Source organism: Castor canadensis, chromosome 17 (assembly GCF_047511655.1).
Source record: "Castor canadensis chromosome 17, mCasCan1.hap1v2, whole genome shotgun sequence".
In the NCBI taxonomy this organism is placed as follows: domain Eukaryota; kingdom Metazoa; phylum Chordata; class Mammalia; order Rodentia; family Castoridae; genus Castor; species Castor canadensis.
Genome location: NC_133402.1, coordinates 45,565,326 through 45,581,232, shown reverse-complemented (window position 1 = coordinate 45,581,232; position 15,907 = coordinate 45,565,326). Strand labels below are relative to the sequence as shown.

The following is a 15,907-nucleotide window of genomic DNA, read 5'->3' as shown; positions in this document are numbered from 1 at the left end:
TCTTGAAAAACCCTTCACAAAAATAGGACTGGTGGGGTGGAGTGGCTCAAGGTGAAGGCCCCGAGTTCAAGCCCCAGTCCTGAACAGAAAAAAAAAAAAAGAGGTAAAGACAGTAAAGGAACAAGGCCGTTTTCTACTTGTGTTCATTTTGGGAGCAGTAGGTGGCTAATAGGTTATTTATTTATCTTTTGATTTGTTTTTAAAGAATTACCTAAGGCTAGGTATGATGGAACATGCCTATAACCCCAGCTACTCTGGAGGCAGAGGCAAGAGATCATAGTCCAAGGCCAGCCTGGGCAAAGTTAGCAAGACCCTATCTCAAAAACAAGATAAAAACAAAAGGGCTTAGGGCTAGTGGAATGGCTCAAGTGGTAGAATGCCTGCCTAGCAAGTGTGAGGCCCTGTGATCAAAGCCCAGTGCTGCCAAAAAAAAAAAAAAAAAAAAAAAAAAAAAAAGTTCAAAGCAAAAGGGCTAGGGCATGGCTTAAGTGGTAGAGTGCTTGCTTAACCCAGTATTGAGGGGAAAAAAAAAGTATAAGAAAAAGGTGTGCAGCAGACAACTTGCCTGTTGCTCAAACAATTCCCAGAGTTTTAACAACCGAAATTAGCAAAAATGACTTTTTCCCAAGTAGGCTCATTATCAGTTAGCTTAGTCTGACTCACTCCTAAGAAAGCCACATTCCACTTCAGAAAACATGCCTCCTTAGGATACAGTTAAAACAAAGTCCTGGTATTTAGTCGTTTAGTTTTCATTTTCTTTCTCTGAAGTGTTTGTCTTCCACTTGTGTTGCTTTCCTGAAAACCAAATTTAAAGGACAAGGACCTTGTTTTTAAAAACAAAGGAGGAAAAAATAGGAAAGAAGTGTCTAATTTTGAGGGGTAGTAAGTATGACCAACAACTGGAGGTCTTCCTCATCCTCTGGTTATTCGACAAGATGGGTTCTGTGGTGTCGCATGAGATGTGAGTTAGAAATGAAAGCTGCACCACATTTCGCACATTCGTAGGGCTTCTCCCCGGTGTGGGTTCGTTGATGCACAGTGAGGCTTGACCTCTGCCTGAAGGCCTTGCCACATTCGTTACACGTATAAGGTTTTTCCCCATTATGGATTCTCTGATGAATAAGTAGGTATGAGCTACATGTGAAAGCCTTCCCACACTCATTGCACACATAAGGAAGATCTCCACTGTGAATCCTCTGGTGGACAATAAGGCAAGAGAGCTGACTGAAGGCTTTCCCACATTCACTGCAGTCGTAAGGTTTCTCTGCGGTGTGAATCCTCTGGTGCACAATAAGGTGTGAAAAACAACTAAAGGCTTTCCCACACTCTTTACACTCATATGGCTTCTCACCAGTATGGCTTCGCTGATGTACAATAAGATTTGCACTCTGAGTGAAGGCTTTACCACAATCATTACAGGCAAAGGGCTTCTCCCCAGTGTGAATCCTCTGGTGGACGATGAGGTTTGAGCTCCGAGTAAATGTTTTCCCACATTCATTGCATTCATAGCATTTTTCTGTAATATGGACTTTCTGGTGCCGAGCAAGCTGCGAGCTGTAACTGAAGGCTTTCTCGCATTCACTACACTTAAAGGTTTTTTCTAGAGAGTGGATTTTTTGATGTACAGTCAGATTTGAACTCTGAGTGAAGGCTTTCCCACATTTTGCACAAACATAGGGTTTCTGTCCAGTGTGGATTCTCTGATGCACGACAAGGTTTGCACTCTGAATGAAGGCCTTCCCACACTCATGACACTCAAAGGGTTTCTCTCCAGTGTGGATTCGTTGATGCACAACAAGGTTTGCACTTTGACTAAAGCCTTTTCCACACACGCTACATGTAAAAGGCTTTTGCCCAGGCTGGATTTTCTGATTTTTAACAGGGCCAGAACTAAGGTTATATTTTCTCCCAGGTTTCTTACATTTCTGATCTTCCTCTTTGAAGTTTTCAAGAAAGTGATAGTCTTGCACTGTCACTTGTCTGAAATCCTTCTTTTCCCTCTTTATTCTCTGTGTTTTTAACATGTTTCCTTCTTCACAGACTTCTAACTCAGGCATTTGAGGATCAGGTTTCTGGATTCTTCCTGATATTATGGAGGGGTTTTCAGCTTCACCACATATCTCAGTTTTTGGAATCAGTAATTGCAGGTTCTTGGTTTCAGCACCTGAAAACAAGAATCAGAAAATAAAAAAATGTTAGCTCTCTCTGACCTAAAACAAAATAACAGGATCCAACACACGAAAATCAATAAACATAATAAACCACATTAACGGAAGCAAAGACAAAAACCACTTGATCATCTCAACAGATGCAGAAAAAGCCTTTGATAAAAGCTCTAAGAAGGGGACCAGGAACTAGAGAAAAGGTTAGATCAAAAAGAATTAACCTAGAAGGTAACACCCACGCACAGGAAATCAATGTGAGTCAATGCCCTGTATAGCTATCCTTATCTCAACCAGCAAAACCCCTTGTTCCTTCCTATTATTGCTTATACTCTCTCTACAACAAAATTAGAGATAAGGGCAAAATAGTTTCTGCTGGGTATTGAGGAGGGGGGAGCAGGAGGGGGTGGAGTGGGTGGTAAGGGAGGGGGTGGGGGCAGGGGGGAGAAATGAACCAAGCCTTGTAGGCACATATGAATAATAAAAGAAAAAAAAAAAAACTCTAAGAAAACTAGGAATAGAAGGAAAGTACCTCAACATTATAAAAGCTATATATGACAAACCTACAGCCAGCATTATACTTAATGGAGAAAAATTAAAACCATTCCCTCTAAAATCAGGAATGAGACAAGGATGCCCACTAGCTCCACTCCTATTCAACATAGTACTGGAATTCCTAGCCAGAGCAATTAGGCAAGAGAAGAAATAAAGGGAATACAAATAAGTAAAGAAACTGTCAAACTATCCCTATTTGCAGACGACATGATCCTATACCTTAAAGACCCAAAAAACTCTACTCAGAAGCTCCTAGACACCATCAATAGCTACAGCAAGGGAGCACGATATAAAATCAATATAGAAAAATCATTTGCATTTCTATACACTAATAATGAACAAACTGAAAAAGAATATATGAAAACAATTCCATTTACAATAGCCTCAAAAAAAATCAAATACTTAGGTGTAAACCTAACAAAGGATGTGAACGACCTCTACAAGGAAAACTATAAACTTCTGAAGAAAGAGATTGAGGAAGACTATAGAAAGTGGAGAGATCTCCCACGCTCATGGATTGGTAGAATCAACATAGTAAAAATGTCTATACTCCCAAAAGTAAGCTACATGTTTAATGCAATTCCCATCAAAATTCCAATGACATTCATTAAAGAGATTGAAAAAATCTACCATTAAATTTATATGGAAACACAAGAGGCCACGAATAGCCAAGGCAATACTCAGTCAAAAGAACAATGCTGGAGGCATCACGATACCCGACTTCAAACTATATTACAAAGCAATAACAATAAAAACAGCATGGTACTGGCACAAAAACAGACATGAAGACCAGTGGAACAGAATAGAGGACCCGGATATGAAGCCACACAACTATAATCAACTTGTCTTTGACAAAGGCGCTAAAAATATACGATGGAGAAAAAGCAGCTTGTTTTACAAAAACTGCTGGGAAAACTGGTTAGCAGTCTGCAAAAAACTGAAACTAGATCCATGTAGATCACTCTATATCAATATTAACTCAAAGGGGATCAAGGATCTTAATATCAGACCACAAACTCTAAAGTTGATACAGGAAAGAGAAGGAAATACTCTGGAATTAGTAGGTATAGGTAAGAACTTTCTCAATGGAACCCCAGCAGCACAGCAGCTAAGAGATAGCATAGATAAATGGGACTTCATAAAACTAAAAAGCTTCTGCTCATCAAAAGAAATGGTCTCTAAATTGAAGAGAGCACCCACAGAGTGGGAGAAAATATTTGCCAGCTACACATCAGACAAAGAACTGATAACCAGAATATACAGGGAACTTAAAAAACTAAATTCTTCCAAAACTAATGAACCAATAAAGAAATGGGCACGTGAACTAAACAGAACTTTCTCAAAAGAAGAAATTCAAATGGCCAAAAAAACACATGAAAAAATGCTCACCATCTCTAGCAATAAAGGAAATGCAAATTAAAACCACACTAAGATTCCACCTCACCCCTGTTAGAACAGCCATCATTAGCAACACCACCAACAGGTGTTGGCGAGGATGCGGGGGGAAAAAGGAACCCTCTTACACTGTTGGTGGGAATGTAAACTAGTACAACCACTCCGGAAAAAAATTTGGAGGCTACTTAAAAAGCTAAACATTGAACTACCATTTAATCCAGCAATACCACTCTTGGGGATATACCCAAAAGACTGTGTGATACAGGTTACTCCAGAGGCACCTGCACATCCATGTTTACTGCCGCAATATTCCCAACAGCCAAGTTATGGAAACAGCCAAGATGCCCCACTACTGGATCAAGAAAATGTGGTATCTATACACAATGGAATTTTATGCAGCCATGAAGAAGAACGAAATGTTATCATTCGCTAGTAAATGGATGGAATTGGAGAACATCATTCTGAGTGAGGTTAGCCTGGCCCAAAGGACCAAAATTCGTATGTTCTCCCTCATATGTGGACATTAGATCAAGGGCAAACACAACAAGGTGATTGAACTTTGATCACAAGATAAAAGCGAGAGCACACAAGGGAGATATGAGGATAGATAAGACACCTAAAAAAGTTAGCATTTGTTGCCCTCAACGCGGAGAAACTAAAGCAGATACCTTAAAAGCAACTGAGGCCAATAGGAAAAGGGGACCAGGAACTAGAGAAAAGGTTAGATCAAAAAGAATTAACCTAGAAGGTAACACACACGCACAGGAAATTAATGTGAGTCAATGCCCTGTATAGCTATCCTTATCTCAACTATCAAAATCCCTTGTTCCTTCCTATTATTGCTTATACTCTCTCTTCAACAAAATTAGAGGTAAGGGCAAAATAGTTTCTGCCAGGTATCAAGGGGGTGGGGGGGAGAGGGAGGGGGCAGAGTGGGTGGTTAAGGGAGGGGGTGGGGGCAGGGGGGAGAAATGACCCAAGCATTGTATGCACATATGAATAATAAAAAAATAAATTAAAAAAATAATAACAGGATCATGAAATCATAAAAATTCAGGAAGTATATGACTTCAGCATCTTTGCAAATTGGCTTCAATCAGAGGATGGAATTCCCTCCGATTAAGCCTGCTCTGTAGGTTCTTTTGCCAGGTCTCCACCTGTCACCCCACCTAACACTTCCACTTGCAACATCCTACACCACACTCCTCCTATATAACTAGGACCAGTCACAGTGGACACCAACCTCTCCCTAAGCTTGCCTTCTTCCCTGAACTTCCAGTGTGGGTTGCCATACACCCCACTGGCTAATTAGGGAGAGTCTTTACTGTAAACAAAGATCTACCAACTTAGGGTGTTGCATGTGAGGATGCTGGATACCAAAGAAAGGATAAGTATGGACAGAAAGGGTCATACTGGATGCCAAGAAGGCCATGGCAGCCAACAGCATCCAAAATATTAACAGGCTGTGTAGCACAGAGTTTAGGAATATGGATTCTGAGTCCAGACTGTCTTGTTTCAAATCTTTGCTCTGGCATAACTAACAGTAAGACTATGAGCTAGTTACTTTCTTTGTGCTTCACTTTCCTAATCTGTAAAGCAGGAAGAGTAACAGGATCTACTTTGTAAGACTGAGTGGCTTAATGGAGGTACTCTGTCAACTTCTCAGAATGCTGCATGAACACAGTAAGTGCTCTGATGTCTGCCGTGACTTTCAGCCTGACTGACATGGTGCTATGTGGGGCCAGGAGCAAAGATGAACCAGTAGAGATTGGGGTTGTTATAGTGATAGACTGTTAAGCTAGGAGGGATTAAAGAAGAAACTGAACATTGTGAGTTCTTACCTTTGTGTCAGGGAACAGCTTAGCATCATGTCAAGGAAAGTTGACCTGTTGAATTATGGCAGAGCTTGCTCCATGATGTCATAAAATAACATGAGAACACAAGAATGCCCTGAAGTTTATTTATATTTTGGCAGTACTGGGGTTTGAACTTAGGACCTCATGCTTGCTGGTCAAGTGCTTTACCACTTAAGCCGTGCCCACAGCCCCACCCTGAAGTTTTAAAACCAGTGTGTCTCTGAGTGCTCTACACTGCCTCAGCAACCGAAAGGCATCACAGTGGGGGTCCTGTTGTCAGTAATATCATAGTTCTTTACAAACCTTATACCATCTCTGACATTGGAACATGCACCTGTACAGCCCAGTGTGGATTGAGGGAACTCTTAATAAATGTTTGTGAATTAAGCCATGCTGTGAAAACTACTCAGATAGTAAGGCAAGTAAACTGAGGGCCAGCAGGAGCAGGATCAGGAGTAGGAGGCAAGCTGTAGAACGGGGAGATTTTTCTGCTTAGAAGTAAGAAGTGGGCTGGGAGCTACAGGCCACGCTGCACCTGCACAGATGGCAGGTGGGGCTGGGGGAAGACTGGCATCCAAGAGAGCGAAACATCCTTATGAATGGCAAGGCCAGGGCAACTCTCTGACCTATAATATTGGTTTATTTGAAATGGTATTTTCTCCTTTTTTGTATCACAGTTTTCTGCCAGTAAGTAATACTTAACACAAAAATACTTAACACAAAAAGAGCTGGTGGAATGGCTCAGTGTGTAGGCCCTGAGTTCAAGCTCCAGTATGCCAAAAAAAGAAAAACAAAAAGAAAGTAAGCATAGGAAAAAGTTTTCACATCAATACTTTTCTTTCATTTTTTTATAACTTTTTTTTTTTTGGTACCTAAGATTGAACCCGGGGGCTTGCACCTGTTAAGCATGTGCTCAACCACTGAGATATAGCCCTAGTTCCTTTCATTTTTTTTAAAAAAAGAATGACATCTGAAATGCTACCTAAGCCCGCCACCTTAGCTGGTTACTGTATTTTCAGAAATAAAAGATAATCCTATTATTGCTTATACTCTCTCAACAAAATTAGAGATAAGGGCAAAATAGTTTCTGCCTGGTAGCAAGGGGGTGGGGGGGAGAGGGAGGAGGCAGGGGGGAAAGGGAAGGAGCAGGGGGAAGGGGGAAGAAATGACCCAAACATTGTATGTAGATATGAATAAAAGTAATAAAAAATAAATAAATAAATGAAACCCCAGCAGCACAGCAACTAAGAGATAGCATAGATAAATGGGACCTCATAAAACTAAATAGCTTCTGTTCATCAAAAGAAATGGTCTCTAAACTGAAGAGAACACCCACAGAGTGGGAGAAAATATTTGCCAACTATACATCAGACAAAGGACTGATAAGCAGAATATACAGGGAACTTAAAAAACTAAATTCTTCCAAAACTAATGAACCAATAAAGAAATGGGCACGTGAACTAAACAGAACTTTCTCAAAAGAAGAAATTCAAATGGCCAGAAAACACATGAAAAAATGCTCACCATCTCTAGCAATAAAGGAAATGCAAATTAAAACCACGCTAAGATTCCACCTCACCCCTGTTAGAATAGCCATCATCAGCAACACCACCAACAACAGGTGTTGGCGAGGATGCAGGGGAAAAAGGAACCCTCTTACACTGTTGGTGGGAATGTAGACTAGTACAACCACTCTGGAAAAAAATTTGGAGGCTACTTAAAAAGCTGGACATCGATCTACCATTTGATCCAGCAATACCACTCTTGGGGATATACCCAAAAGACTGTTACTCCAGAGGCACCTGCACATCCATGTTTATTGTGGCACTATTCACAATAGCCAAGTTATGGAAACAGCCAAGATGCCCCAGCACTGACGAATGGATTAAGAAAATGTGGTATCTATACACAATGGAATTTTATGCAGCCATGAAGAAGAACGAAATGTTATCATTCGCTGGTAAATGGATGGAATTGGAGAACATCATTCTGAGTGAGGTTAGCCTGGCTCAAAAAACCAAAAATCATGTTCTCCCTCATATGTGGACATTAGATCAAGGGCAAACACAACAAGGGGAATTGGACTATGAGCACATAATAAAAGCAAGAGCACACAAGGGAGGGGTGAGGATAGGTAAGACACCTAAAAAACTACCTAGCATTTGTTGCCCTTAACGCAGAGAAACTAAAGCAGATACCTTAAAGCAATTGAGGCCAATAGGAAAAGGGGAACAGGTACTAGAGAAAAGGTTAGATCAAAAAGAATTAACCTAGAAGGTAACACCCACGCACAGGAAATCAATGTGAGTCAATGCCCTGTATAGCTATCCTTATCTCACCAGCAAAATCCCTTGTTCCTTCCTATTATTGCTTATACTCTCTCTACAACAAAATTAGAAATAAGGGCAAAATAGTTTCTGCTGGGTATTGAGGGGGGGGAGGGAGGGGGCGGAGTGGGTGGTAAGGGAGGGGGTGGGGGCAGGGGGGAGAAATGAACCAAGCCTTGTATGCACATATGAATAATAAAAGAAAAATGAAAAATAAATAAATAAATAAAAGATAAATTTATAAGCTCAATTCATTTTTTTTCCCCAGTATTGGGTCTTGAACTCAGGACATTCACCTTGAGCCACTCTACCAGTCCTTTTTGTGATGGGTATTTTCAAGATAGAGTCTCTTGAACTTATTTGCCTGGGCTGGCTTCAAACTTTGATCCTCCTGATCTCTGCCTCCTGAGTAACTAGGATTATAGGCGTGAGTCTCCAGTGCCTGGCTCAATTCATTCATTTTACAAAAAAAAAAAAAAAATCAAAGTTTTATTTACAAGATTTATAAGTCTGTCCAGTTAGGTGCTTGAAATGTTTTAAGGCAGACATATAAAATTTGCAATTATGCTTAATATGAGGCAATCTATTCTGGAGTTAACTGTTTAAAAAATTTAGTCCAGTCAGGGGCACTGGCTCACACCTATAATCCCAGCTAATCAAGAGGTAGAGAGTGGGAGAATCATGCATCCTAGGTAAAAAGTTAGCAAGACCCCAACTCAATTAAAAAGCCAGGTGTGGTAGTGGTGCATGCCTGTGATCTCAGCAATGGGGAGGCCACAGGTAGTGGGATAGCAGTCTGGAGCCATACTCAGACTAACCATAAGAATCTGCCTAAAAAATAACTAAAAGCAAAAAAGAGCTGGGGTACTGACTCAAGTAGTACACTGCTTGCCTAGCAAGTATGACACTGTGTCAAACCCAGTACTGCCAAAAAAATGAAATAAAAATGTTTATAAGACCTGAAGTTTAACTGAACATGAATTAAGGAAAAAGTAAAAGTGTTTTCTTTTATAAAAATATTTTTAATGTACAGGTAAAATAAGTTATGCTTAAAGGCTTAAAATTGGTTTTTAAATGCATAAAATTAAACATTAACTAAAATACAGGAAACTACATTTTATATATGAACTCCCTGAGACATTTAAAACCTAGTAACGAAATTTCCAAAGCACTTTCATGTATTGTGTAGGCTGAGTATCTGTTATCCAAAATGTTTATGACCAGAAGTGTTTTAGATTTTGGATTTTTTCTTTTTCTTTCAGATTTTGGGAGTATTTGGATATACACAATCAGGTATCTTAAGGATAAGACCTAAACATCAAATTCATTCAAGTCTCATATATACCTGACACACGTACTTCTATCTTTCATTATATATGCATGCATATATATAAAAATATATAAATACATGACATATTATATATAAAGCCTACTATATTTTATAGTATACATAAGAATAAGTACATGTACATATATATTTTGGTGTTTGTGTGGTACTGGTTATTGATCTCAGGGTCTCACACATGTGTATTACCACTTGAGCTACACTGAGCCCTTTTGTCTTCATTTTGTTTTTTTAGACAGGATCTTGCTACCTTTGCCTCAGCTGGTTTTGAACTCTTGTTTCCCCCAGCTTCCACCTCCTGAGTAGCTGTATTTTATGCAATATTTTTGTGCTTGCTTTGTGATTGCAACTAGTAACATGAGATCAGTGTGAATTTTCCATTTGTAGCATCATGTCAGCACTCAAAAAGGTTTGGACTTTGGAGCACTTCGGATTTTCAGATTAGAGATGCTCAACCTGTATTTGATTTTATTAAGATAAAAAGTATTTGCCAGGTGTGGTAGTATATGCCTATAATGTACTTGGGCAGTGAAGATAGGAGGATTTTGATTTGAGGTCAGGCCAGGCAAAAAGTTACTGAGACTTTCTCAAAAACAAACTGAACATGGTAGTTCATGACTGTAATTCTTGCTAATCAGGATATGGAGGTATGAGCATTGTAGTTCAGTCTTGGACCATGATCATCCCAATCAATGAGATGGGCATGTTGGTATGTACTTGTAGTCCCAGCTACATGGCAGCCATAGGTAGGATGATTGTGGTCTAAGGTCAGTCTCAGGCAAAAACATAAGACCTTATCCAAAAAAATCATTAAGACAAAAAAGAGCTGGAGCTGTGGCTAAAGTGGTAGAGTGCCTGCCTAGCAGTCAGGAGGCCCTGAGTTCAAACCCCAGAATTGCAAACAACACAACAAAAAAATCCAAGAAGCAGACAGAAATATTCAGCTTTGCTGATTATAGGAGGAAGACAGTCTGGGTGCTGGTGGCTCAACACCCAGCTGAGTACCTAGCTACTTGGGAAGACTGTGGTTCAAGACCAGCCTGGGAAAATAGTACAAGAGATCCCATCTCCAAAACAACCAGACCAAAATAGACCGGAGGTGTGACTCAAGGGGCAGAGCACCCGCTTGGCAAATGCAAAGCTAAGTTCAAACTCCAGTCCCACCAAAAAAAAAAAGAGGAAGACAGATTAAAACAATGAGTGAGACCCTTGCCTTGTCTTGACTAGCTGTGGTTGAAGCCTGCCTGTGGACGTGACATGTAACTGAGGGTCAGAAATATAATATCCATGAGCCCTGTGTTGCAATCACCTGGATGAGTGGCAAGGCTCTTGCTGGTATTTTGAGTCTGCTTATACAGGCCCATGTGTGAATTTGTCAAACCCCACTCCTCCCTAGCCAGTTCTTCAGGCAATCCAGTGCTAAAGAGAAGGTTAGGATCTCCATCTTTCTTTTTGTCTCATTTTTTAATCATTCCCCACACTATGAGCAGCTTCTGTTCCCCACTTTCTGCTTTCTGTTCCATTCTCTCTGGCACATTTCTCTGTATGTCACTTCTTTTCTCTCTGTTTTATCAGCCACCATGTTCTTGCTCAGCATCTTAACCTCAAGACCCGTTTCTCAGCCAAGACATACCTTTCTTTGCCTTTCTCTACTGCTGGCCACTTCCAGGGCAGCAGGTAATGGCAGGAACACTGAACTCTAGAAATTGAGAGAGAGACCTGAGTATAGTTGCTGCTGAACTCTAGAAATTGAGAGAGAGACCTGAGTATAGTTGCTGCTCTGCCTCTGATAACTCTGTGACCTTGATCTGCTTCCTGTTTTACAAGCTGAGGCATATTCATTCAAAAAAATTCCAGGTATTTTGGGGGTACTTCTTCCTATGTGCTGGACATTAGGACAGGGGTTTGTGTAACAGGACTGGGCGCAACAGCTCACACTTGTATTCCTGGCTACTTGGGAGGTGGAGATTGGGAGAAGGAGATCAGGAGGAGGATCAAGGTCTTGCTTTTTTTTTTTTTTTTTTTTTTGGTGGAACTGGAATATGAACTCAGGGCTTCGCACCTGCAAAGCATACACTATACCACTTGAGCCACACCCCTAGTCCAATTTGTTAAGATGGGGGTCATTTACTTTGGAGATGGGTTCTAAACAACTATTTGCCTGGGCTGCCTAAAACTGCAATCCTCCCGATCTCAGACTCCCAAGTAGCTAGGATTCCTGCCACCCCCCCACCAACTGTGATCCTCCCAATCTCCGATCCTTTTAATGTCTACCTCTCGAGAAGCTGGGATTACAGATGTGAACCATGGTGCTTGGCTGAATTAACTATTTTTAAATAAGACTTTTTTCACACTAAAGGTTTGTAATGGCTTTATTATTTTATTTTATTTTCAGTTCTGGGGCTTGGAATCAGGGCCTTCACCTTGAGCCACTCCACCAGTCCTATTTTTGTGAAGGGCTCTTCAAGATAGGGTCTCTCCAACTATTTGCCTGGGCTGGCTTTGAACCATGATCCTCCTGATCTCTGCCTCCTTAGTAGCAAGGATTACAGGCATAAGCCACTAGTTCCCAGCTGTAATGGATTTTTTTATATATCAACAATATTTCAAACATTCAAAAAACACGCTTAGAATATATTACCCTTTGCCAAGTCCCAGCTTACAGAGAACCAGGTGACTAGCTGTAAGTACCTGCCATGAAAACCTAATTTTGACCATCATTATGGTAGACAAAGCTGCTCAAAATTCTCCAGAATTTTCACAAAGATCATCTCCAGGGCATTTCCTCAAATCACCACAAAAGTTGACCCTTTTTACTCTAGTCAGCTTCCCTTGCAGGCTTACCCATCTATGATAACCGCAGAGCACACAAAGATGTGTCTACATGTGTGTACAGATATGAAACTTGGTAAGCAATAAATATGCTAAAAGGTAGATTTGGAGTTCACCTCTATTGAGACTGTGTGCATAAAAAGTCATTTCCTGTATCAACTGCATAGATACTTCTTACCATTCCTGTACCCAGCTCTACCTGACACTCTTATCTCATACTCTGCTCAAGGTTGGCTCCCCGGGCCCATGCACATTCTCTGAAAAGACTGAGAAACCCCAACAGTCAGACTCTGATTCTTACCTAGAGAGGTCAGGTTCCCAGGAGTCTCCAGTATCTCACTCTTGGCCAGAGTCCCTGGCAGTGAGGAACTGCCAAGAGGTGCAGCAGCAGGCGCCTCTTGAGTTGCTTTCAGGACTACTGCCATGTCAAAGAACATGTTCTGACCCTAGAGACAAGCAGGCAAAGGTGGTTTTTGATGGGATGGATGGTGGGGAAGGGGTGATTATACGTTTGAAAGTGAGAACATAAGTATTTATTTCTGGAGAAAACAAAACATAAAGATAAAAAAAATTTAAAAAGGAAGTCAGAATCTTCCCCCAACCCCTAAGGTGAGCTGGGCTCATTGCTCATTCCACCACCCAAATCTAACTCACCAGTGAATACTAGCATGAGAAGTGAGCACATGGTTCTGACCATATTTTTACAGAAAGGCTCTAAGGAAGCTCTGCCCTCATTCGGCTAATGATGGTGAGGGGTGTGTTTGGAGCATTAAGGAGACAGCACAGTGCAGAGCCTCACCACTCAAAATGTGTCTGCTGATGTAAGCAGCACCAGTACCACCTGGGGACTTGTGAAAAATGGAGAGCCTCACACTACACCCAGACCTCCTGAATCAGAATTAGCATTTTAAAAAGATTCCCAGGTGATTCCAATGTACATTACATGTGGCGATGCATTGGTTAAAGCTGTCAAACCCCAATGGAAAAACTACAGAAACTCAGATTCTGAATTTCATTAGAACAGAGTATAGAATGAACATCAAAAATTTATAAAAGCTCCTTAGACTCTGTGCAGCAAAGTTTGACAACTTTGGTTTATAGAAGTACTAAATGACACATCAATCAGAAGGGAACACCCTTTAACATATTCCAAAGGACTAAAGGTGAGAGCCCTAGAAAGTGTAACAAGGCTCCAGATTTGTACTTGAGGTTTTCAAGTACAAAGCCATCACTTACCTTTTCCTCCTCTTCTGATACATCACAGCCTGCCTGAGGGCCCTCCCTAGGGGCCCAGACTTTGACATACTGAGAGTGCACTTGTTGGCTGGATGCCTGACATATAAAATTTTTGTCCTCTTCCTCTTCCTTTTTCACCTTCACTGGCCCCCACGGGGTTAGGGCAATGGCCTCTCTCAATTCTGTAGTCATCTTCTGTGCTCAGTGGGGGAACTCCTACAGATGAGGACTGCCCAGCAGAGGTCAAGCCCCATCTAATCTTTAAGTTTCAAAAGTTTCTTCTTGAGTTTCTTCCCAGGGTCAAGATGAGTGTTGTCTACTGAGAAAAGAGAAAACACTGTTAGCACTGATTATAGATATTTTTGGATGCTACTTAGCTCACTGGCCAATTTTTTTCAGTGCCTGGTCAGTAGACCCTATAACACAGAGAACATTCTACTCTTCCATAAGATGGAAAGGGACAAACTGTATTTTTGTAAATGCAAATATAATACTTACTGATTAAAATTTAACATTTTAATTGTAAAAAAAAATCCTGACTTACAGGGAGTCTACATTTTCATATCTCACAATAGTATTAATGATCTTTCAAAAAACAACAAAAATAAAGAACCCCTGGTCAACCACCAAAGAAATAACCACTATGCATAGTACAATCAAAGATATTTCTTTTAAGGAAAACCTCCAACCACACTAATCAAAATGACTTTAGAAAGCTTTTGGTTTTGACTATGAGAATACATATTTTCACAATTAATATCATAGTATTTTTTTAAAAAGGGTTATTATAACACAAAGATTTCTTTACTACTAAGTATACAAAAATAACTCAAACAAAAGAATCCCTAGAAAAAGACAGGAAGTCTACACATTAACATCTCAGGAGTAGATGGTTATCTCCAGATGGTATAATTACAAGCAGTTTTTAGGTTTTGTTTGATTTTTACATTTTCCATATCTCTCAAATGTCTGTGAATCACTCCAAAGACTTAAAAGAATTATTTTCATGTTGTCATCTTCATACTTCTTTTTAATTACTTTGCAATAACCTATGGTGTTGATGATTTTCACTCTCATTGTAAAGGATCAATTCAGAAAGAGACAGAATTAAATGAAGTCCTATACACACACACACATGTGCAGAGTAATTACAGTCTAGGTGACTTTCTATACATAGGCCTTCATACATACTGCTTATTTTTAAAAATCATACTTCAGATCACACTTGCACACTGTTCAACAACCTGTACTCTTTTTTTTTTTGCTGTTTGGTTGCTTGGTTTTTGCAGTGCTGGGGATCAAATCCAGTGCCAAAGCATGCTATGCAAGCACTTTACCACTGAACTACATCCCCAACTGCAACTGTTTGTTTCTGTATTTGACTACAGTCTTAATGATCTTTCAATATATTACACAGTACATATATACTTTCTCCTGGCATAATATGATAAATTGTGCCTATATCATAAGTTACTTAACCATACCCTATTTATGAACCACTCCTTTAATAAAAGGAGTCTTGAGTGTTTCCAGTTATCTTAACTAACGACAACTTTATTTACTGTGCAAATAGTTTCTGCTGCTGCATTATTCCTTTAGAACGAACAGAGGGATCACTGGCTTAAGGGTTTTATACTTGGTATGAATAGTCAAACTGCTTTCCAAAACAGAACATCAACTCAGTCACACCATCACTAATCATCTGTACTTCTTTATTATAGCTACGCCAGGAGTTTGTTTTGTGAGTGAAATAATCTATTTTAGCTGATTATAGAGACTGAGAGCGCCTGACTAGCAAGTCCGAGGCCGTGAGTTCTTAAATTAAGAGTTGGAAATTTTTCTTATTCCTCTTATCCCTTAACCCTATCCCTCCTTGGATGTTTTACTATAAAAAGGGTAATAAATTTTACAGAATCCCCTTTTGCAGTTATGACCTTTGTCCTGTTAGCTTACTGGCAACTTACTGCGTACCATGAATTTCTCGAGTAACGCAACACTTCACTGCTGAGACAAACCTTAATTTTGGAGGACTCTTCTTTCCATGACGCGAGTGTGTCCAGTTTGAGTCCTGTCACCAGACTTTGGATGAGATTCAAACAGCCCTCCAGCCCGGAATCTCGGGCTTCCCTCCAATGTCCTTCCCGTTTCCAAACGTGCCCTTCGCGGCCGTGTCCCCGGGACCCGCCCGGTCCTGGCGCG

At 40.4% G+C, this 15,907-nt stretch overlaps 1 protein-coding gene across 1 annotated transcript in view; it reads right to left on the bottom strand.

Annotated features, from left to right (window-relative positions):
* The window catches only part of Znf502 (zinc finger protein 502), a 45,615-nt gene extending 31,715 nt beyond the window's left edge, over positions 1-13,900 (bottom strand). Inside the window, exons 1-3 of the mRNA XM_074059515.1 lie at positions 13,709-13,900; positions 12,774-12,918; positions 996-2,164 (exon numbers count right to left, since the gene is read on the bottom strand). Coding sequence (XP_073915616.1) covers positions 996-2,164; positions 12,774-12,918; positions 13,709-13,900 — 1,506 coding nt within the window. The remainder of the gene's footprint in view (positions 1-995; positions 2,165-12,773; positions 12,919-13,708) is intronic.
* Between the last annotated feature and the right edge of the window lie 2,007 nt (positions 13,901-15,907).